Here is a 24570-nt window from a genome sequence, read left to right as displayed (position 1 = left end):
AGAATTTTCTACAAAATAAGTTAAAATGTCTTCTTTTAGATTTTTCTCTTTTTTATAGGTCTTATTTGATCTCTCTTTTGTTACGCTTCTTTTTGGTTAATATATGAGGGCTTTAATAAAAAGAATTTTCTCTTTTTATTTTTTTAAAATTTTTTCTTTCTATATTATAAACGAATTTTTTTTATAAAATAATAAATAATTTCTTTTTCTATACAAAATTATTTTATTTTTTTTAATCTGTATACAGTAACCAAAATAAATTATAATTTAAAAATTATGAAATAACTAAACCATTAATGCATTAGAAACTTCACAATTCAATAATGATTTGCCCCTTCCTTATCCACCCAAAAAAGAAATAATGCAACACTATGCATGCGGCGTCTAAAATAGTGTTTAGAAAAAGAAAAGTCATAAACCCTAGATATGAAAGCGGGAAACATCACCACCTTGCAACGTCTTGCTCCGCTTGTGCTCCGGTGAGAGTTTATAGTTTTATTCTAAAATTGCTATATCTTGTTCCCAATGTAAAAAACTGCCTCTTACCATGGATTTGATACCTTTGATTTTGCTAAAATTTTCAATTAGGTCAATTTTTATGAAAGTAATAATATTTAGAAAACAAATAAATGTTCTGAGTATTAATTTGATTGACTCACATTGTTGTAGTTGAGCATTGTTTTATGCAACAAGTGATGCACCTTCTTAAAAGGTTACCTATTTACTCTGATGATTGTAATCCATAATGCTCAAAATTTGTTACTCATATGGACCTGGTTTGGTAATTTTGTTGATTCTAACTGCCTTTTGAGCTTCTTTGTTTTGTATTAATCATAATCATATATCTAATTATCGATATCTTTATGTGGCCACGTGTTTAGATTCAGAGTCATTTCAAATCGTTGAGAGACCCTGTGTAAGAAGCTGAAGTTAACTTCAGTTGAGTCTTGAATATTTTTAAAGGTTCCTATTTAACGTGGAATATGTTAATGGAGACTCTTTTTACCATAGTTTAATCATGAAAAAGTGTTGGGCCCTTTGTTGCAGGTCGTGGCACTTTCTCAAAGACAGCCCGGTTCATAATGTGATAATGATGGTGATCATGAAGTAGTACCATGTTTACATAAATATCCAAGAATAACCCTTTTCACTGATCGTTCAAGAATGGCAGAGAAGTTTGTTGTTGATCTGATAGAAAGTGCTCGATAAATTAGACAAAGCTGGATTTGAATGCAAAACATTGGGCCTTATATCCATCAGGTTTCTTACAATATTTTGTAGATTGCGTAATATCATTGACTTATATCGTAAACTTCATTAATGGTTGATGCTCCCAATAACTGTGGTGAAGTTGTAACTTGCGTTAAATTACTGTGTCCTGATTAACTCTGGGGTTTTAATTTTTCCTGTTCAGAACATTTCTTACAGAAGAAAGCTAGCAGTTTTATGATGATTGAACTCGATCTTACTTAAAGTATGTCTGTTCAGTCCCCGTAATGTATATTGATCTAGGATTTAACATTTAAATTTGTTATGGTGGCCCTCCTGAGCTTTATAATTTTTCTCTTTAACGCAGTGAAAATCAATATTATATGAGTGAATAAATTATATTGTAACTGTTATAACCCAGATGAAATAGTTTGAAACTTTGAATGATCTTATCTTTTATGGCACAATAGGGATAAGCAGTATTGTCAACACACTCTACAGGGTCGCTACAGCAGTGTAGCGGCAGCCCCTGGCCACTTTCAGAAGTGGAGCACTTGGTGTCGTAGCCGCAGAAGCTGCTTTAGCGGTCAAAACAGCGGCTTGTTGCGACCTCAATAGTGCCACACCTGGTGTAAGTTATCCTCCAAATTAAAAAAATTAGGAATAAAGGCATGCGATCTCTTTGGTAATGAATCTGAGTTGTCACTCATATTCAAACAAGCCAGATCCGGTCACAACTAATGATGATAATCGTAAAACCCAGTGGCTACCACCGCCGCCAAAATTCACCGTCGACATGGAAAAATCACACCTGGATTTAACCCTCTTTCGATTAGCTTTCTACACTTATGTTCAACCCTCTTTCGATTAATTTTCTATATTTATGTACAAAAATGAAAATGCCAAGTGTTTAATTATTTTTATTGTACCAAGTGTTTAATTTTGTGTATTGGGTTTCCGGATTCATCTTTTTGAATTTATTGTATTTAGGTACTGCACTGCAGTGTTACCAAGATCCACCATGACTGTTATACATGGCGGTTTTTGGGCTCGCCGCAATGGTAAATGTTGGTCGATATTGCAGGTTTTTCCGCTATAACGGCGGCCCAAAGTGGCCAATATTGCGGGATTTTGACTCTCCACCACGGAGTGCTATCCGTCATTGACAACAACACTGCTGCACGGTAAGGTGAGAGTACCAAATAAAAATACTTTCCTTCATTTTTCAGGGTTCCGTTACATGCAGCACTTATCTTTATTTTTGAGAGGCCATGGTTTGTAATTATTAATGTGCTTAATTGGAAAATAAAATCAATTCACTTATGCAACACTTACAGAAAAATGACACACTTAAATGAACAGGTGAAGCAGAATACCATAGGGAAGACTCGAATGGACCGTGTTTAGTCTCACAACAAATGGAAGCTTGCTTGAACGAAACATTCAAGAACAAAATCCCTATAATTAAAAGGACAATTTAAATCAACCTTTTGCGCTAAACCTTGTGTATTTCTAGGTTATTACTACTACAAAAGCAGTCAATTGTCATTTTGCTGGATGCTTTGCAAAGAATGCAGTCACACTTAGCTGCAGTTTCAAATGGTGCCTTTTTTACAGGTCTGTATTTTGTTACTCAAATTTACTGGGTACGTAGTATGTATTCCTTTCTAATTGCACATTTTGGTCTTCAAAATATTTATTCAATACTTCGGTGTTTTTGGATATTTCATTCATGAATGAAAGTTACAGTCGGTTAGGATATTTGAATCAAGATAATAATGTATTTAAATTTTTTTTTAAGTGTAAGATAGATTGTCAAAGATTTTTGTTGTAACTACAAAGTTTATTTTCCAGACATGAGGCATTCATTTTAACACCGGTAGAAGACCATTGTTACACCATATGTAGGAAATTTCATTAATTAACCTCATTCTGCCATAAAGCATAATGTTTCTATTTTATTTCCTGCAAATTTCACTCATTAGAAACATAATAGTACACGCCCGCCGAAGCCCATGTCTACAGGCCTTCAATGAAGGCCACCCCGGTGTTCTTCAACCAAACATTACCTTGGATGAGCTGTGTTACTGTAAACTTGCTAGCCTCTGCAGCAGTTTTGATGATATGATAACCAGGCCAAGTCACTCTCTTACTGGTACCAGCACCTGCTCCACTGTTCGAGTACTCTCCATAATACAATGTTTGTAGAAAATCCTTACTCGCAGCATCCCATTCAGCCCATCCTGCTGGGTCAATATGGCCGTCCACGACGGACTGCAACACAACAGTTCTGGAGTATTTCTTCCATGGGCGGCCTAGGTATGTTTTGATGGTGCCTTGCACAGGCCTGAGGTCTGAGCTTGGTATGACATCACATTGCTGAATTGAAGTTGCAGTGTTCTGGTTTGGGTCTTCTCGACCTTGGGCCGTGACCATGTTTTTTTGGTTGCTCATGGGCTTCCGTGCCACGAGTTTACTCTTCTGGAACACAACACCTGCGTTTCCAAAGATAAAGTCAACAGTACCGGTAATGTAGGAGTCACGGTAAAATTGTCTGTTGGAGTGTGCGTAGAGAGTGTCTTGAAATGCGTCAATTTTACAACGGTTGATGACAGATTGATCAGCGCCTACGCGGAGAGCAACTGCCTGGTGCTTTTCTGGGCCTGCCGTATTTTGGATCCCAATGTCCTGAGCTATAAACCCATCCCCAACAGCAGCTGCAAAACCAAATTAAACATGAACAAATTAGTTGTCACTAAAATATGAAAAAATGGTAAATACAGACAAGGGGAAGAATCCATACCAACAGTTGCACTATTGAAAGTGGTTGTTCCGTCGATAAAATTCAAGCTGCCGGTGATTATTGTTGCATCCATACCATCACCGACGAGCATCACATTCGTCTTTTTCTTACTGATTTCTACCTTCTCTTTGTAGGTTCCTCTTTTCACATAGATAACATACCTTGTCTTACCGTTGTCTGGTGCAGATGCCACAGCCTCAGCCACAGTTTTGAACTTACCGCTCCCATCTTTAGCCACCACAACATTGGCCTTTATGTCCCCAACTGTAGACTCCAAAAGCCTTCGATCCTTACTCGTTATCCATGAGGGAAATTCACCGTTCAATGATTCATCAATGAATCCGTCGTTACTCTTTGCAGGTAAAACAGAAACAAGCACGGCGAGAGAAGATCTAGCTCTTGATATCAAGTCTTGAAGGTCATTTTCCATCACGACCCGAGATGTACCTTCTAAACCATCCAAGCAAGTGGCATGGTTAGTGAGCACACTGCTTAGCCATGTGTGTGCATCTTGCTGTGATTCAACGTTATCTTTTGTTAAAGTCAACACTGAGTCCCAAACTCTATCCATGGACAAGTCCATTAGTTGCTCACAGTCATTCAAAGCTGTCTCCTCTCTAGGACTGTTAACTCGGCGCTTAATCGCGTTCGCCGTGTCCATAGCTTTTTGAATGTGTGTGGTGGATTTAGTTAATAAGGACACGAGTGTATTCAATTTGTGGTCTTTTGTGTTAGCCAAGGTTGGGCCATGAACCACTTCTGATACATGAGTTAAGCATGATTTTGTATCTAGAGCATGCTCACACAGATTGGGGGCTGAAGAGAGGTGGAAGAAGGAGGTTGGTTTGTTGAGATAAGAAACAATAAGGGCTGATGAGCTTATGATAGCAGCTAAAGAGAGGATTAACCAAAATGTTTTGGGAAGGGATTTTCTTGGCTTATCCAACAAAGTTTCTTGGTTAGCCATACTGATAAGCTAGTTAGCAGTGACTACTGGTTTTGCTCAATGATCTTTGTGTACTTCATCAAACTGATATATAGCAAAATAATATTCCATTTTGAAGATAAGGATTAGAAATCCAAAGACTAAGAGCATGTGGTTTTTATTTTTTTAATATAGTTATTATGCACCATCTCTCTTTTAATATGTTTTTATATGTGGGTTCATTTTGGTATATTATTGATTTGATAACTATTCAAAACATATCATGGTTAACTTTTTCCATCTAATAAGCGATGAGTTTAGCGACCGATTTCTAAATTTTTTATTAGTCGAATAAAATTAACAAGATACGTTTTGAAAAGTTAAGAGACCAAAACGAAATTTAAGATTAACATACGAGATCAAAAATTAAAAAAATATTAAACTTTTAAATTATAAATCAATTTATAATTATAGATAAAATATTAATGCTATTTTTTATTATATATTTAAAGAGAAATAGGAATATGCACTGACAGTGTAAAATATTTTTACACTGTCAACCAATCACAACCATGTATCCAATTAAAACACAATTTTAATTTTAAAAAACTAATATGACATGGCAAGTGTAATGATTTTGATTGAATGTATGTGTAAAGTTTGTTCACTCTGTCAGTGCACTACCTTTAAACTCATATTTAAATATTTATTACTATCTTTTCTTTCGGTTCTTTAATTTATATTTCCTATACTATTAATAGAAAATAATTTAATAAAATAATACCTTATTTTTCTTTTTCATATTAATAAATTAATTTTTTAATATGTATGAAAGTGACTCATAATGGAAAGCATTGGAGTATTATAAAATCGATCAATTTAAAGGTGTAGAACTGAGATCTAAAATTTGATTAATTTATCGGGTTATTTAAATGTAATGTTTAAAGTATGGCTGCTGTTGGAATTTGACTATTCGTCATATGTTTGATTTTTTTAAGAAAAAGTATACCATTACCAAGTGGCTTGGGGTGTCACGTTCATACTTTTTGTTTTTTATTGTATGAGTGGATAGTATTATGAATCAGAATCATTACAAGACAGAATAATTGTTTTCGTATTTAAATGAAAGTGGATGACATTATTGGTTATTCCTGTGCATTCATTTTAATATTTTGTCGTGTTTTTTTATACTCTTTCCTGCTCCTCGATGAATGACCATATGCAAAAAATATATTCTAAAATGATTAATTTATTTTAATTTATAATGAAATATTAATTCATTTTGTTTAATTATATCCTTTAATAAATATTACTTTTATCATTTTTAATATTTAATCGTTTGTGTGTGCGTGCGTGCGCGTGCTACTTATTTAAAATAATGCATCTGATCAGATGTTTCATGTATACTCTAATGGTCAACGAGTACATAACATGATCCACCAATGATACATAAGTATCAAGGAACCAAGATAAACGGAAATGAGCACCTTGTTAGCACCGTTAGGTCCGTGGACCATCTTGGAAACCATTCTGATGCAGGGTTTGATAATCATCAATTAGATCGTACTCAAGGATCCCTGTATGGTCAGAATCCTCAAGATATGACTCTATATTAAAATGATTAGGATTAAGCCCCTCCCCACGTGTTTGTGTACCAACATGATCACGACTAGTTACTTCTACATGTGTCGCCATCATCGTCTCTATAGCATCCATATTTACCTCCTCGGCGTCAGATAGTCTTTGCTCCACCGATATCTTCGATCCTCTTACTATGAGAATCGGGATTACGCCCCTCTCCATGTGTCTGTGTAACAACACGATCACGATTAGGTACTTCTACATGTGTCGCCATCATCGTCTCTATAGCATCCATATTTACCTCTCGGCGTCAGATAGTCTTTGCTCCACCGATATCTTCGATCCTCTTACTATGAGAATCGGTGGGAGGTATCTCACCTATCCTAGTAGACAAAGGGCCATCACCAACAGATCTCTGAGGACAACACTGGCCTAAACATTTGGTATGAATGCAAATAATTGTTGAATTTGTATGAGATTTGTTTCAAAATTTTAAAGATCAGGTAATAATGCGAGAAAAAAACTATACTTGTTCACGTTGAGAAAATTGAATTATTACCAAAGCTCAAAAAAATTTAAAAAAGTGAATTTAATTCGACAGTTTTACTGTTTTCTTTTTATCAAAAAGATAATTATAATTTATTATTGCCATTTGATAAATAAATAAACTTAGGTAAATTCCTTTCACACTCACATTGCATGGTTTATAATGGATAAATAAGTAAACTTAAGGTAGAGCTTTTTGATTACATTATCCTTATTATTTTACTAATTTACAAAGTTTTTTCAAACACTCCTTGAAGATGTATTTGAGTTGGTCCTTATTATTTTACTAATTTGTAGTATTCCTTTTTACAAAACTTGAAGTTGTATTTGAGTTGGTGCTTATAGCATGTTATTTTTCTCTTGTTATTAAATCAAAATATTTTAATATTTCATATGTAACAACTAATTATAGTATTAAATTATTAAACATTTCAAATTCATTCTGGTTGTTTATTTGCTAAAAGATTTAGGTTATGCAATTTTTTTTTTTTTGTTATTGACTATTGTAACAATGAGATCTTATGCGATATGTTATTATTAAGTTAATTTATTTGATACTTTTGTTAAAGAGAGCTTTCATTTACATTGCTTAATCCATTAAAAAAAACCCTACTAAATGCCATTAAATAATCATCTCTTTAGGGCCCGTTTGTTTTGGCCTTTTTTAAAAATAATTTTTATAGTATTACAAAATTTTGCGTAAAACATTTTTATAAATAATTTTTTTATAAAAGCTTCGAATGAAAAATTGGTTTGAATAGTTATTTTTAAAATGTTATTTTAGGTATTTCATCTTTTTACTGAAACTCTTTTTGGATATCAAAATTTTAAAAAAATCACTTAATTTTGAAAGCTATTTCAAATAGATTTTCATAAAAATTATTTTTGAAATATCACTTTTTAAAAAAAAATTGATTTTGACTATGTTTTGATTTTTAATAATGTTGTTTATATTATAGGATGTCAAAAGTAATATTTCAATTAGAAAAAAATGAATATTAAAAAACTTGTAATGATTTAAAAAACAATTTTGTAAAATCTATTTTAAAAATACAAAAAAAAATCTATTTTTTTAAAACTGAAACAAACAAGCCCTTAATGTCATTCCAAAAAGTTACACATAAATACTTAAAAAAAACCAAAATAAGAAATATATTAATAATCAAAACGAGTCACTCTAGTACAAGGTATACCAAAAATGATAAGAAAGACACCAAGATTATAATTCAAAATTAGTAAAATAATCGTGCTCCTGCACAAATAAATTTATTTGATATTGTATAAAATGTAATTAAACATATGTAAATTTAAAATTAGTGACTTAATTATAAACAAATAATGATCATATAAACTCAATTATATTAAATAATCATATAAAAAAGAACCCGTGAGATGGAGAAAAAATATGAAATTTTAACATTTAAAAAGAAAAATTGCTTCTCAAATACATGTATTTTTGATTAAAATAAAATAGACATTGTGCTGATAATGACCCGTTGTGGTGATTTCTGGTTTTTAACATTACCAACCGGATAACCCCTCTATGGGTATTCCGGTTCACATTTTTTTTTAAAATTATTTTTGCAGATTATTTATTAAGTTTATTTAATTTTAATTGCCAGGTGTGGATCCTCCTTTGATGAAATGCGACGTAAATCAGACATACGTGGATACAACATATGCTTTTGTAACTGGTCAAACATTTGCTACAAGAGAAGAGGCGATAAGTTGGATTAGGGAGGTTGGAATCAGGAATAAAGTGACAGTTATAATAACTCGTTCAGATACCAAAACAGACAAGAGAGGAAGAAGTGACAAATTAATATTTGGTTGTGATAAAGGTGGAAAATACAAAAAAAAAATAGAAAGCGAAACCCAAAGTGCCAGTAAGAGATGTGGTTGTCCTTTCAAAATTAGGTCAACACCGTCGAAAGATTGTTCTGGATGGAAGATCGATGTAAAATGCGGAGTACACAACTACGGCTTACCTGATAGATTTGAAGGTCATGCTTTCGTAAGTCGACTAAATACAGATGATAAGCAACATATTGTTGATTTGAAAAAATGCCATGTTCCACCAAGACACATATTATTGTCATTGCAAGAGCGTGACCCGGAGAATGTCACTCGGATCACGCAAATATACAAACATAAGAGTAAGATACAACAAGACATAAGGGGTCCCAGAACAGAAATGCAACAATTGCTCAAATTGGTTGAAGAATCAGGTTATGTTTACTGGAGCAAGAAAAAGGATGAGTCAGAAGTTGTGAGAGATATTTTCTGGGCTCATCCAGAATCAGTGAAGTTGTTGAATATGTTTCCTATTGTATTGATTATGGACTGCACATACAAGACAAACAAGTACAGGCAACCGTTGTTTGAAATAGTTGGTATGACATCAACTAAATTAACATTTGTTGTTGCATTTGCCTTTATGGAATATGAGCAGACAAAGACCTTTTGTTGGGTATTGGATAAGTTGAAACAGTTGTTTATTAAGCAGGATTTTTGTCCTCAAGTAATCTTGACTGATAGAGATCTTGCTTTAATGAAAGCCATTGAAACAGTATTTCCAAAGACAACTAATTTGCTTTTCCGATTTCACATCAACAAAAATGTGAAATCAAAGTGTAAGGAGTATGTTGTGGATAATATGCGAGAAACTGTGGAGAAAATGTGGTATGAACTTATAAGGGCTAGTGATGAGATGGAGTACCATCAAATATTGAAACAACTTGAGGATGCATGTTGACTCCAAAGATTTTATTGATTATGTGATTGACACATGGTTGACACTGCATAGACATCGATTTGTCGAAGCATGGATCAATCAAGTGTTACATTTGGGCAACACCACAACTAATAGGTATGTTTATGTGATTTTATCGACATCGTTTCTTTATCTTAATATTACAGATAATTAGTTGTTTTGTTTTATTTAAAGGGTGGAGTCTGCGCATTGGAAACTTAAGCAAATGTTAGAGAATAGCTTAGGTGATTTATGCAAATGTTGGGAGGCTATGAATGACAATATCAAGAAACAAGTGGGCAACATTAGAGCTTCATTTCAGAAGAGTTTTTATGAAGTTGAGCATGCACACACTAGTCCTTTTTATTCAAATTTGCGTGGTTCAGTATCAAGAGCTGCATTGAGGCAGATTGCTGAAGAGTGGTTGAGGATTGACATGGTAGGTACAGATACGCAAAAGTGCGGATGTACTCATAGAAAGGTATATGGGTTACCATGTGCTTGTGAGTTAGGGAGATATACATTGAGTGGTGATGCGATACCAATTGAGGCTATTCATATTCATTGGAGAAAACTAAGTATGGAAGGTAATCAAGATGTAGATGCAGATGATGGATCAGAAATAGACATGACCAATGCAATCGATGAAATTTGGAAAAGATGGAGGTCACTAGATGTTGTCGGAAAAAGAGCATTAAAAAGCAGAGTGTGTGAGATTGCTTATACGACTACAACAAAGATGTGTCCACCGCCTGAAAAAATTAAAACCAAAGGAGGGGTTAAGAAGAAAGAGAAGAGACATGTGGGATATGATGTTTATCGTGATCCTTCGGGATATGAGTATGTTGATCAAGCACATTCGAGTTCTCGAAAATATTCAAAGAGGTTATGTTCACAACTATCCCAAACCTCAAAAAATAAAGAATTTGATAAATACATTGTACAATTTCCAGATTACATCAGACCATTTATTGATGACATTGTTGATGTAAGAGATTATGGAAATTGTGGGTTTAGAGCCATTACATCTTTCCATGGTTATGGCACAGATGGATGGTCAATGGTTCGTCGGGATTTGGAGAAATAAATTATAGGTCCTAGAAGCAAGTTATATGAGGAATTATTTGGTAAACGCCTTTCACAAGTGAGATCATCAATGGTGATAGAAACTTTAGGACAACAGCCACCAAATAAATGGATGACGTTACCTGATATGGGCTATGTAATAGCTAATCGGTATAACGTTGTTCTCGTCTCATTAGGTTACCCTAGTTTGAGTTACTTTCCTATGACGAGTGCACATTCACCTAATGCATCTATTTACTGCATTGGATTTGTAAATGGAAACCATTGGGTTCAGGTAATTAGTAACACAACTTTGTAGACAGGTAATTAGTAACACAACTTTGGAAACCATTGACTATCTTATGATATTTATTTTATATACAGGTAAACATGAATGAAGGATTTCCGTTGCCACCTGTCACAATTGATTGGAAGAAATATCGCACAAAAGATGCGACTTCTTGGATGGTAGGATTTGCCGGGAGGCTACAACATTGGCAACATCTTACGCCTATACTGCCAAAATATGTTAGATTATGAGATATTGGATAATGAGATATACTATTTTGACGAGATATGTTGAACTATGAGATATACTATTTTGTTAGAGATATACTATTTTGTTGACAATTAATTTTAAGCGCCAAAATACTAAATATAAAATATGTCTCATAATATAGCAGTAATCTCATAATAATACAAAAGTCTCAAAGTAAAACATAAGAATGAACATAAAACATAACATCAATCAGACTCATTATCATAAGTAATTGTTCCTTCCCTAGGTAATGGTTCGCCTTGTGCAAATCTGAGTGCCCGAAGTATCTCAACAAACTGTTTGTCATCATGATGTGCCTGATGACGCTGTAAGTAACGATAAAGCTCATGAGAAATATAAGATAACCTCGGGTCTGACGGTCCTTCTTCATAGACAGGAACTGGTACTTCCCTCGGTTGATCAACTCGTGGTGCTATCAAACGAGGATGTGACACCGTATAATACCACGCCAAATAATAATTGTCTACCTCATATGGTATGGTGGCAAACACAGCTGGGGTACCATCGTGGGCTCGGATCGCCCACCACACATTATGCACATATGTAGCCCACTCAACATCCACATCAAGTGTGTCTACATTAGGAGGAGCAATCGGTATGTACTGTCTGTTTCCAAACTGACGCATGCATTTGTCAGGTAAATATATAACTACAATACCATACCACTTCAAACCACCCATGTACAAACAGATATCATCAACCAAACGGTGTTGCCTATGATCCTCAAAAGGCCGCCAAATGATATCGCAAGGTGTCAACTGATCTAACACAGCTCAAATGGCATCAACTTTTTGCGTCCCCTGCCTATATTCCCATCTCATCGCCCTAGCCATTGGACTATCGACTGCGTAAATCCCATAAGTACCTCTCTTTCCAACGGTTGGAAAGTACTCATGAATCCAACACTGTAACAAAACATTGATATCATAAATTAAATTAAATCATAATCAAGTATGGTTCAATCCTAATTTAAATAATTAAGTAACATTATAATTATGTATAACTAAAACATAACTAAAATTTTGTACCTGAAGAAGACTGGCATAACCGCCAAGCTGCTTGCATGAATAGAATGAAGCATATCCTAAATATCTATATAGATTGACCAGTGCAGCTGCCCCCCAACAATATCTACCGTATCTATCCAAGTCTCTCAACAGTGGTAAATATTTTGCCTCGACAAGAGTAAAAGTCTTGTCAGCAAGAATAGTACAATCTAACAGCAACATCATGTAGGCTCTGGTAGCACCGGTAAAGTTATCAGCAGCTCTTTGTTGCTCAAATACTTGCTTCAACCAATCTAACTTATAATAAGGACCCCTTACGGAAGAAGCCTCCTCAGATGCTTCACTCAAAGAAACACCAAACAACTTAACAGCAAGATGGATAGCATCATAATCAGTGACAACATTATCGGGGTCAACCAACTCACCCCGAATAGGTAAATGAAGAAGACACGAAACATCATCTAGCGTAATGGTCATCTCGCCGAACGGCATATGAAATGATGATGTTTCAGGATTCCATCTCTCAACAAAAGCAGATATAATATGCGTATCTACTCTCGCCAAACTAGTATACGACAGAGATGACAGGCCAAAGGCAACAAACCAATCATTCATCGCCCTTGGGAGATGATGCGGAATCCATCCTATTAATTTACTGCCATGTGCAGCAATCTTTAAGGTTGTCTTTGGTCTTCTCTCCTGAAAATAATTTGTAATATATGTTAACACATAAGTATATATAATTTAAAATTATTCAACATAAATTTTTAAATTCTTCAACATAAAACGAGATATTAACGTACCTCGTCGAACCATAAATGGCGGGTAACATGGTCCTGATACCTAGTCAAAAGAGAAGTATCGCCCGGTCCTCCGGGAAATCCCGGGTGCTGCGGACCAGCCTCCGGTGCAGCTTCCTGATGTCCCTCGCCTTCAGCCTCTCGATGTTGTCTTCCTCCTCGGCGCATTCCGTCGATCAAACTTCCTCTTCTACAAACCACTTAAAAAAATAAATAAAAGATAATTAATATATAAATAAAATATATATATTAAAAAAAATTTAAAACTGCCAAAACCGGAACACCAAGCATTGGGTTATCTGGCTGCTGCTTGTGAAAACCGAAACTCCAAGCTTTGGGATGTCCGGTTGGTTTTTTCAAAAATTTTCATAACCGGAACACCCAGCCTTGGGATGTCCGGTTGGTTTTTTCAAAATTTTCCAAAACCGGAACACCCAGCCTTGGGATGTCCGGTTCTTCATTATCCAAAAAAAAAGCACCGAAAACTTACTTGTGCATTATCTGGTTGTGCAAAACAAAAATATGCTCCTTAGTACAATTTTGTGCAATATGAGTGGAAAGTGAAAAATTTTAATTTTTTAACTATTTATACAGGGGTAAATTTGTCCAATTAAATATTTTGTTGGGGTATAGGGATAATTGTTGGGGTACAGGGTATAATTTTCTCACTTAAATCATTACATGCATTACTTAATCCAACCCATGTGACCAATCGTTTTCACATATTATTAGATTAATTTTTTTTTTGGGTACTACAGATTTGAATGTTAAAATATTATTATTTTTTAGGAGAATTTATTTTTATTAATATCATCATGTAGCGTGCATGTGTTTTTCTTTCTCTCTCTTCTTGATTAGGTAGGAAATAAAAGTAATAGTAAAGTTGAAAGAAAAAATTGTTATATCAAAAGATGGTATCTCCCTTTTATATATATATATATATATATATATATATATATATATATATATATATATATATATATATATATATATATATATATATATATATATATAAGAGATATCATATGAGAATGAGATTTTTATAACATGACAATGAATCTGAGTCATTAGATTTTAAGATAAATGGTTTAGATTATGTGTCAATATTTTTTTCTCTCTCCTTCTTTATTAAAATAAATGATGGAGGAGAGAGAAAAACAATGACACATAATCTCCACAATTTATTTTAAAATCTAATGGTTCAAATTCATTCTCATATTCTCATATAAATTATACATTCTCATAAGATACTACCAAAATTATCGATTATCCTTAATTAAACCAATTTTGTTATCCTTTCCATACACACGCTTTCCTTGTAGAATTTTCATACCAAGAAGATCTGAGATAAATTTTTCAGTGATAATGATCTTGGATCCCAAAACATGAGAAGCAACATGAAGATCATCAAAGTCTGTTTGTGCGCAGAAATCCTTGACAATATCCTCATACACTGGGCCATAAAGCCTCTCAAAATAATTCTTCCAACCTTGAGCATTTATGTCTTCACTCAAGTCATATCCATTATCAGCGAGATTAACAAAGTCCACTAGATTTCCACACAATACATTCAGTTCTGAGGGAAGAATCTTGCAATGGACTTAGGGAGCTTTCCTTGTGATATGATTTTCATCAATAACAGGTACAGATGAAGGACTTGTTAGAACATAGTTTGGTTCTACATCTTTGAAAGAGTTTTAATGATAACAAACACATAGTTTTCAATAAGAATAAATATGCACTCTAATAGTATGGTTTAACTTACAGAAGTTCTGAAGCAAATTAAAGTGATTTCTCAGAAGCAGAAGGCTGCATTGAGAGAAGTTTACAAGAATAAAAAGTTCTAGACGTTGAGAGAAGTGTACAAGAACAAGAAGTTCTAGAGATTGAAGGAAGTTTACAAGAACAAGAAGTTCTGAAGACAAACGAGAAGGTCTTAGACCTCGTAAGAGAGAGGCGAAATCACCTTAACAGGGTGAACTGGAGTAGTTTGAGTTCAAATGAACCAGGATAACCAAACATGTCATAAGTTTTTAATTTGTTTAAAAACCCAATACACCCCTGCTTATTGTGTTTTTTGTTTCTTCAGGACTGGGATGAACGGTTGATGAAGAAACATGAACAGTTGAAGACGAAGGAGTAACGATTGTTGTTGACAAAGCAATGGTTGCTGATCCTGATGGATTTAAGCTTCTCTCGAGCTCTTGAGAAAGATTGAATACTTCTTGTTGTTGAGAGTTCATGATTATGTTGTTGAAGAAAAATGATGAAGTTGATGATGTTGTGGAGAGGAGTGACGAATACGGTGAACGATTGAGAGAGTGAGGGTTTATGGTTTTAAGGTTTCTATCAAACAATGTGTGTGAAAGTGAAAAGTGTGGTTGTGTGTGAGTTTGTATACAGTATTTAGAAGAGAGAGAAAACATAAACAATATAATCATTAGAGGAAATAAATGATAGTCGTAATTTTAATTTTAATCAATTCCAAGAAAATGAAACACATTGCTCGAGTGTCGTTAGGTAAGATTAATGATGAATATAACTAAAATTACACACATTAACCATGCTAGGTGACACATTTTAATATACACAGTAGTATTATCACAATAGATATGAGTGTTAAATGTAAAAGAAAAACTTTTGTCATACCTTTCTACTTACCTATTCTTTATTCAGAATGCTTGTTGGATGCATTGGGGTCTCTACTACTTTGCAATCAAGCATGTTGAACTTCTTTAGAAGATTTTTGATATGTTGGCTGCTGATGAATGTAGATGGCTTCTGATTTTGGTTATGTTGAAATCCCAGAAGGAATTTCACTTCTCCCATTATAATTATTTTGAACTCAGTCCTTTTTCTTAAAAGAGCTTGTTTCTGATCACCCATCTGGTTCTAACGACGTGAACACCTTTAGGTTTCTGATCAAGATCTTCAATCATCACACTTTGAAAAGAACTATTTGTGAAAGAACTATTTGTCTCTGTGTTTTGATGATAACAATGGAGTATTTGTGAAAGAACTATTTGTATTATGATGTTTGTTTTTGTGCAAGATTATGTTTATCAGAATTATCAGATCAAACAAACACTACACGATATGCACTGAAGATTATATGTGAAGTTACTATGTGTAACACAAGTCGCTAACATTTGAGAGAAGAAAGTATGCTTTTGTATCTGGTGACAATCGGAAAGATCTTAGGACATCTGATATTGCTGTTGCAATGATCCTATGGGATTCTCTTCTGAGAAGTGAATCTGATTCAGAAGCCAGTGGAGATTCTGAACGAGTGATCTTCTGAAGAACCAAGTGCCAAAGATTCTGAAGACCGAAGATTCTGAATACTGAAGATTCTGAAGATTGAAGTTCTGAAGACTAAAAGCTCTAAAGACTAAAAGCTCTGAAGGAACAAGTGCAGAAGATTCTGAAGACTGAAGGTTCTGAAGATTAAAGTTCTGAAGATTCAGCTCCTGGAGACAAAGAAATTCTGAAAACCAAGTGCTAAAGACTCTGAATATTTGAAGTTCTGAAGGATGAGTTCTCAAGATAAAGGCTGTAGTTTCGAAGACAAAGGTTCCAAAGTGGACAAATTCAGAAGACTGAAGACCTGATCTGAAGATGGTTTCACTCCTCTACTCATGCTTCAATAAACTATCATCATAAGCCTCTGAAGTTGAGAAGACAAATGTTATCGTTAGCAATGATAAAGTACAAAGTATATAAACGCTTTATACCACTATCTCTCCTTCAGCGTGCTTTATGGAAAAAGGAAAGATGTGGATGTAATTCTCATATAATAGTGTAAGGACTCTTCATCTATAGCCAGTTGTTTCCCAACGGCTATTCTTCAATGGCTCTTTTTTCCTTGGCTATATAAGAAGAAGAACATTTGATTTGAAATGTTGTTGGTGCTGGTGTTAGTGCTGGTGTCATTGGAACATAGCCAAACCATCAACCTATAACAACAACAAGAACAACTGCCTTTCTATGGTTTTTGTATCATGTTGTTAGTTACAAAATGATCTTTGAAGAAAAGAGAACACAGGTTGTTGTCTGATATGTTCCAAGAAGATCAAAGTGAAGGATAGAAAAACACTTAGAAAGGGGGGGTTTGAATAAGTGTAGCTTTAAAAACTTGACAGATAAAAATAAATTGCACAGTTATTTTTATCCTGGTTCGTTGTTAACTAAACTACTCCAGTCCACCCCCGCAGAGATGATTTACCTCAACTGAGGATTTAATCCACTAATCGCACGGATTACAATGGTTTTCCACTTAGTCAGCAACTAAGTCTTCCAGAGTCTTCTGATCACACACTGATCACTCCAGGAACAACTGCTTAGATACCCTCTAAGACTTTTCTAGAGTATACTGATCCACACGATCACTCTAGTTACAACCTGCTTAGATAACCTCTAAGACTTCCTAGAGTATTCTGATCCACACGATCACTCTAGTTCCTTACAACTTAATGTAATCAATTCTAAGAGTATTACAATTGCTTCTTAAAAGCTATAATCACAAACTGTGATATTTCTCTTAACGTTTAAGCTTAATCTCACTAATATATTACAACAGCAATGTAGTGAGCTTTGATGAAGATGAAGATTCTGAGCTTTGATTTGAACAGCGTTTCAGCAAGTTAATATGAGTTGTTTTGGTACAGAATCGTTAAACTTGCTTCTCATCAGAACTTCATATTTATAGGCGTTGGAGAAGATGACCGTTGAGTGCATTTAATGCTTTGCGTGTTCCGTACAGCATCGCATTTAATGTTTATACGCTTTTGTCAACTACCTCGAGCCTTGTTCACGCCGTGTCTACTGACGTAGCCTTTAGTAGCTTTTAACGTTCCTTTTGTCAGTCAGCGTAGCTTGCCACTTGTACTTTCTTCTGATCTGATGTTTGTGAATACAACGTTTGAATATCATCAGAGTCAAACAGCTTGGTGCAAAGCATCTTCTGATCTTCTGACCTTGAAGTGCTTCTGAGCGTGATACCATCAGAACTTCAGTGCTTCTGTTCTCTTGTTCTTCTGATGCTTCCATAGACCCATGTTCTGATTCTGCTTCGACCATCTTCTGATGTCTTGCCAGACCATGTTCTGATGTTGCATGCTGAACCCTTTGAGACAAAGCTTCTGAGCGCTGAATTATGCGTACTCTTTATATATTTCCTGAAAGGGAAATTGCATTGGATTAGAGTACCATATTATCTTAAGAAAAATTCATATTATTGTTATCATCAAAACTAAGATAATTGATCAGAACAAATCTTGTTCTAACAATCTCCCCCTTTTTGATGATGACAAAAACATATATAAATGATATGAATTTGCGATCAGAAAGAGCAGACGGCAAAAGACAAATTACACAGCTATAGCATAAGCATATGAATATGTCTCCCCCTGAGATTAACAATCTCCCCCTGAGATAAATAATCCCCCCCTGAAATAAATACTCGAAGAACTTTTAATAAAAGACTTCCCTGATTATTTCGGTAGAGACGATCATATAAGCTTCTGTCTTTAGAGAATTCATAGCTTCTGACTTCTGCTTCCATTGGACAGCTTCATAACTAGAATTTCTTTAGATCCCTAGAACACTCACAGCTTCTGATTTCTGCTTCCATCTAGGACAGCTTCAGAACTTGAATTTCTTTGATCTTCTGAACATTCACAGCTTCTGATTTCTGCTTCCATCTAGGACAGCTTCAGAACTTGAATTTCTTTGATCTTCTGAACATTCACAGCTTCTGATTTCTGCTTCCATTTAGGACAGCTTCAGAACTTGAGTTTTCTGGATCTTTAGAACATTCACAGCTTCTGTTTTCTGCTTCCCTCGGATAGCTTCAGAGCTTTGAATTTCTACCAACATCACTTCATGCTAGATTTGTATCAGAACATTGTTGAATGTACCAGAGCATCATCAGAGCATCTCTACATCCTGAAATGTTACAGAACAAAAACTAAACGACAAAAGTCAGCATGAACGAGTCAGAACATAAAATGTATATTAGAACACATGATATGTATCAGAGCCATATAGGCTAAAATAATGTATCAGAGCAAATAGAATTTTGTCAAAGCAAATAGACAAATATGGATCAAATTCTATTATCAGTGCTTCTGATTTCTGAAGCTTGACAGCACTCAGCTTGCTTCAGTTTCCATGAGCTTATTCTTTTTACAGAATAACACTTCTTATGGTTTTGCTTCTTGTGTTTGCTTTGAAGATTTTCTTCACTTCTTTATACCTGCAAAACACTTAAACCATATAGAACTTGCAGTTCTTGTTAGTAAATGTATGGGAGCTTTACCCAGCAACTGATAGATTAATCAAATCATTTATCATTTATCTTCTCCCCCTTTTTGTCATAACATCAAAAAGAATATTTCAAAAAGATTCAGATGAATAAAACGACAAATAAAATTACTGGAATGTAAAAACAAAGAAGCTTTTCATTGATAATCAAAAGATATTACAAAAGGTTCTTATGTTTAACAAGATGAGAAACATTCCTAGCAAATACATAAAAAGTCATCCCAAGAGGAAATGACTACAAAAATTAAAAACAGCACCCTAGCAAGACACACTCTGTGTCAACCCATCAAGAATCCCTGTGGACTCTTGTCTTCCAGACTAGAACCTCCACTGTAGGAGAGATCCAAGAGACCAAAGAGGAAGAGAGGGACAGTTCACAGACAGAGAGCTAATGTTGCAAACGGGGCTTTCCCTTAACACAGAAGTTAAGAATATCATTCTTAACCTCTTCCCATAACTCAAGAAAGTCTTCTGTCTTTGGGTGAAAGTTGATAACAACATCAAAGAAGAGGTCTGACTTGAGAGGTATTAGGAGAGCCATCCCGAGATATGCAGAGATCTGTCGCCTTTGAGTCATAGATCTTCAACAGGCTTAGGGTGAACGCTATGTTTGAGCTAGGATTTTTAAAAGAAAGAAAAAAATTTGTTTGAGCAAGAGACGAAAACGGAAGAGAGAGAGAAAAACTTGATGAGGAATGCAAAGAGATAGAGAAAGAGAACACAGATAGAGTGTAAAAAAAAAATATATGAGGGAAGGAGAAGCGTTTGAAGAGTATTTAAAAGAGAATAAAATGAAACGAATGATGAATAGCATTTAATGTTACGTGACATGAGGAGAGATAATAAAGACAAATGAGGTGACTAGCACAGTTACCTATGGTCGGCGTCCCTTCAACTGCACGCGCGCTTATCCATGAATAGTAACGACAGGTTTACCATCCCGAGATAAAACGTTACAGCTGTTTTGCTTTAAAAGAGGTTCTGAATCAACTTAGACAATGAAACGTTAGTAATAACCGAATCATAATTTCTAAAAGATTTCAATCAGAACTTCTGATTTTAAAAAAAAATTCACATTCATTTCAGAAGATACTCATACGTAAGAACTTCTCATCTTCTCATTCTGGGCATAAATCCATACTGATGTTCTTCAGAATGAACTTAAACCTATCTTCAGCCAGGGGTTTTGTAAAGATATCAGCCCATTGATGGTCTGTATCCACAAAGTTTAAAGATATAACACCCTTCTGAACATAGTCCCTTATGAAATGATGTTTAATCTCAATATGTTTAGCCTTTGATTGAAGAATAGGATTCTTAGATAAACATATAGCAGAAGTATTATCACAGAATATAGGAATGTTACTCTCATATATCTGATAATCTTCTAACTGACTCTTCATCCAGAGCATCTGTGTACTACAACCAGCAGCAGCGACATATTCTGCTTCTGTTGTTGATAGAGCAATAGTTGCTTGCTTCTTGCTATACCAAGAGATCAAATGACTTCCAAGAAATTGGCAACTTCCTGAAGTACTTTTTCTTTCAATTCTGTCTCCAGCATAGTCAGCATCGCAGAATCCTACTAAGTTGTATTCTTTAGATTTTCTGTAAACTAAGCCAACATTAGTAGTACCTTTCAGATACCTTAGAATTCTCTTAACAGCAGTTAAATGAGATTCTCTAGGATCTGATTGGAATCTAGCACACAAACAAACACTGAACAGAATATCAGGTCTAGAAGCAGTCAAATATAGAAGAGATCCAATCATACCTCTGTATAACTTCTGATCTACCTTCTTACTTACCTCATCCTTACCTAGGATGCATGTTGGATGCATAGGAGTTTTGGCTTCTTTGCAGTCTAGAAGATTAAACTTCTTCAGAAGTTCCTTCACATACTTGGTTTGGTGAACATACGTTCCTTCTGATGTTTGATTTATTTGTATTCCAAGGAAATACTTGAGTTCTCCCATCATGCTCATTTCAAACTCAGCCTGCATAGACTCAGCAAACTCCTTTCCAAGTGTAGCATTAGATGTTCCAAAAATAATATCATCTACATATATTTGACAAATTAAAATATCCCTTTTAAAGGTTTTACAAAAGAGAGTAGTGTCCACTTTTCCTCTAGTGAAACCATTATCCAGAAGGAAAGAACTTAAGCGTTCATACCAAGCTCTGGGAGCCTGTTTCAATCCATACAATGATTTCTTAAGTTTAAAAACATGATTAGGAGACATAGAGTCTTCAAAACCAGGAGGTTGATGGACATAAACTTCTTCATCTATATAACCATTTAAGAAGGCACTCTTAACATCCATCTGATAGAGAGTGATGTTATGTTGAGTGGCAAATGAAATTAATAGACGAATAGATTCTAACCTGGCCACTGGTGCAAAGGTTTCTGTATAGTCAATCCCTTCTTGCTGACTATAACCCTGAGCCACCAGTCTGGCTTTGTTCCTTACCACTTCACCTTTCTCACTGAGCTTGTTTCTGAAGACCCATTTTGTGCCGATTATATTGAATCCATCTGGTCTAGGAACAAGATCCCAAACATCATTCCTTGTAAACTGATTCAGTTCTTCTTGCATAGCAATTATCCAGTCTGGATCTTCTAGAGCATGATCAACAGAAGTTGGCTCGATCAAAGATACAAGACCTAATTGACAGTCTGCATTGTTCTTAAGGAATGCTCTTGTTCTGATTGGATCATCCTTCTTTCCAAGAATGACATCTTCTGAATGACCAGAAATGAGTCTGGATGATCTTCTGACAGATGGTTCTTCAGAAATGCTTAGATTCTCCAGAGGAGCTGATACTTGATCTTCAGATTCTTTGCTTCTGAGAAGCTCTGCTTCTGATGCGTTGCTTCTTGGCTCAGCAGCTTCTGATATATCAATATCCCAATCTGCAAAATTATCAAACTGCTTTGGTTTTTCAGAACCAAGCTTATCATCAAACCTGATATTGATTGATTCTTCTACAATCAATGTTTCAGTATTGTATACTCTGTAGCCTTTTGAGCGTTCAGAATATCCAAGAAGAAAACATTTTTGTGCTTTGGAATCAAACTTACCAAGATGATCTTTAGTGTTCAGAATAAAGCATACACATCCAAAAGGATGGAAATATGAAATGTTGGGCTTTTTATTCTTCCATAATTCATAAGGAGTCTTATTTAGAATAGGTCTGATAGAGATTCTATTCTGAATATAGCATGCAGTGTTTATTGCTTCTGCCCAGAAATGCTTAGCCATATTGGTTTCATTGATCATGGTTCTGGCCATTTCTTGCAGAGTCCTATTCTTTCGTTCTACAACCCCATTTTGCTGTGGAGTTCTAGGACAAGAGAAATCATGGGCAATACCATTTTCTTTGAAGAATTCTTCAAAGGATCTGTTCTCAAATTCACCACCATGATCACTTCTAACCTTTATGATTTTACACTCTTTTTTAGATTGAATCTGAATGCAGAAATCAAAGAACACTGAATGAGTCTCATCCTTGTGTTTCAAGAATTTTACCCATGTCCAGCGGCTATAATCATCTACGATGACTAATCCATATTTCTTCCCTCTGACAGATGCTGTTTTGACTGGGCCAAACAGATCAATGTGCAAGAGTTCTAATGGCCTTGAGGTAGAAACAACATTCTTGGACTTGAATGCAGGTTTGGAGAACTTGCCCTTCTGACATGCTTCACAAAGAGCATCTGATTTGAATTTCAGATTAGGGAGTCCTCTGACAAGATCCAGTTTGTTAATCTGAGAAATCTTTCTCAAACTAGCATGACCTAATCTTCTGTGCCAGACCCACTGCTCTTCAGAAACAGACATAAGACAAGTCACCTTCTGACTCATAAGATCTTGCAGATCTGTCTTATAAATGTTGTTCTTCCTCTTGCCTGTAAATAGGATTGAGCCATCCTTCTGATTTACAGCTTTGCAAGACTTTTGATTAAAGATTATATCATAACCATTGTCACTCAATTGACTGATAGATAAGAGGTTATGTGTTAATCCTTCTACAAGAAGTACATTAGAGATGGAAGGAGAGTTACCAGACTTTATAGTTCCAGAGCCAATTATCTTGCCCTTCTGATCTCCTCCAAACTTGACTTCTCCTCCAGACTTAAACACCAGGTCTTGGAACATAGACCTTCTTCCTGTCATGTGTCGTGAGCATCCAGAGTCCAGGTACCATGACATGTTGTGCTTTGTCCTTTTTGCAGTCAAGGATATCTGCAATAGGAATAATCTTATCCTTAGGTACCCACATCTTTTTGGGTCCTTTCTTGTTAGATTTTCTCAAGTTCTGATTGAACTTGGGTTTAACATTGTAAGCAATAGGAGGAACAGCATGATAATTTTTAATGCGAGTTTCATGATATTTCCTAGGTTGTGTCACATGCTTTTTGGTGTGTGTTATGTGAAAACTTTGAGCATGTGAAGTGTGCCTAATATCATGGGAGTGGCCATACTTGAACTGATCATACAATGGCTTGTATGTGAATTTCATTTCATCAATAGGTTCAAGTTTGTATGGGGTTTCACCCTCAAAACCAATGCCGACTCTTTTGTTTCCAGACACAGCATATATCATAGAAGCTAGCTGACTTCTGCCAATACTTCTAGATAAGAACTTCCTGAAACTTAAATCATATTCTTTCAGAATATGGTTTAGACTAGGAGTGGATTTCTCTGAATCAGAAGTAGATCCAACATTATTGGATAATTTTAAAAGTTTTTCTTTTAATTCAGAATTCTCCAACTCAAGCTTCTTTGTTTCAAATTCAAATAGCTTTTTCAGCTTTTTGTATTTGAGACTGATCTGAGACTTGAGTTCCAGAAGTTCAGTTAGACCGGAAACTAACTCATCTCTAGTAAGTTCAGAAAATACCTCTTCAGAATCTGATTCTGATGAAGATTCTGATCCGTCATCTTCTGTCGCCATCAGCGCACAGTTAGCCTGCTCATCTTCTGACTCATCTTCT

At 35.0% G+C, this 24570-nt stretch overlaps 2 protein-coding genes and 1 long non-coding RNA gene across 6 annotated transcripts; 2 read left to right on the top strand and 1 right to left on the bottom strand.

Moving 5' to 3' along the window:
* Positions 1–343: 343 nt before the first annotated feature.
* On the top strand, positions 344–2828 carry LOC131609193 (uncharacterized). Of its 4 annotated transcripts, XR_009286002.1 has the most exons (5): positions 344–479; positions 882–939; positions 1048–1840; positions 2200–2398; positions 2572–2828. It is a non-coding gene; the product is annotated as an uncharacterized LOC131609193 (long non-coding RNA). The 4 variants fall into 4 exon arrangements; XR_009286001.1 differs by lacking the exon at positions 882–939; XR_009285999.1 differs by having other exon boundaries at positions 882–1840.
* A 203-nt stretch (positions 2829–3031) lies between these two features.
* LOC131609192 (pectinesterase-like) lies at positions 3032–5071 on the bottom strand. The gene is made up of 2 exons (XM_058880849.1): positions 4013–5071; positions 3032–3926 (listed from the first exon to the last, which is right to left on the bottom strand). Exons 1-2 carry the CDS (start codon positions 4977–4979, stop codon positions 3229–3231), a joined length of 1665 nt encoding a protein of 554 aa, XP_058736832.1. The 5' UTR covers positions 4980–5071; the 3' UTR covers positions 3032–3228.
* A 3481-nt stretch (positions 5072–8552) lies between these two features.
* On the top strand, positions 8553–10903 carry LOC131613742 (uncharacterized). Its single transcript, XM_058885387.1, has 4 exons — positions 8553–8565; positions 8687–9366; positions 9517–9746; positions 10012–10903. Exons 1-4 carry the CDS (start codon positions 8553–8555, stop codon positions 10901–10903), a joined length of 1815 nt encoding a protein of 604 aa, XP_058741370.1.
* Positions 10904–24570: the final 13667 nt, after the last annotated feature.

The sequence above is a fragment of the Vicia villosa genome, linkage group LG6 (genome assembly GCF_029867415.1).
Source record: "Vicia villosa cultivar HV-30 ecotype Madison, WI linkage group LG6, Vvil1.0, whole genome shotgun sequence".
NCBI lineage: Eukaryota > Viridiplantae > Streptophyta > Magnoliopsida > Fabales > Fabaceae > Vicia > Vicia villosa.
The sequence above is the reverse complement of the archived record's forward strand: the minus strand, read 5'-3'. Positions and strand labels throughout refer to the sequence as shown.

Coding starts and splice junctions, on each gene's coding strand:
- LOC131609192 (XM_058880849.1), bottom strand. CDS start 4,979: ATGGCTAACCAAGAAACTTTGTTGGATAAGCCAAGAAAATCCCTTCCC. Junction 3,927..4,012: donor TTTCAATAGTGCAACTGTTG/GTATGGATTCTT, acceptor TTGGTTTTGCAG/CTGCTGTTGGGGATGGGTTT.
- LOC131613742 (XM_058885387.1), top strand. Junction 9,367..9,516: donor TCTGGGCTCATCCAGAATCA/GTGAAGTTGTTG, acceptor GAATATGAGCAG/ACAAAGACCTTTTGTTGGGT. Junction 9,747..10,011: donor GAAACTGTGGAGAAAATGTG/GTATGAACTTAT, acceptor TTTTATTTAAAG/GGTGGAGTCTGCGCATTGGA.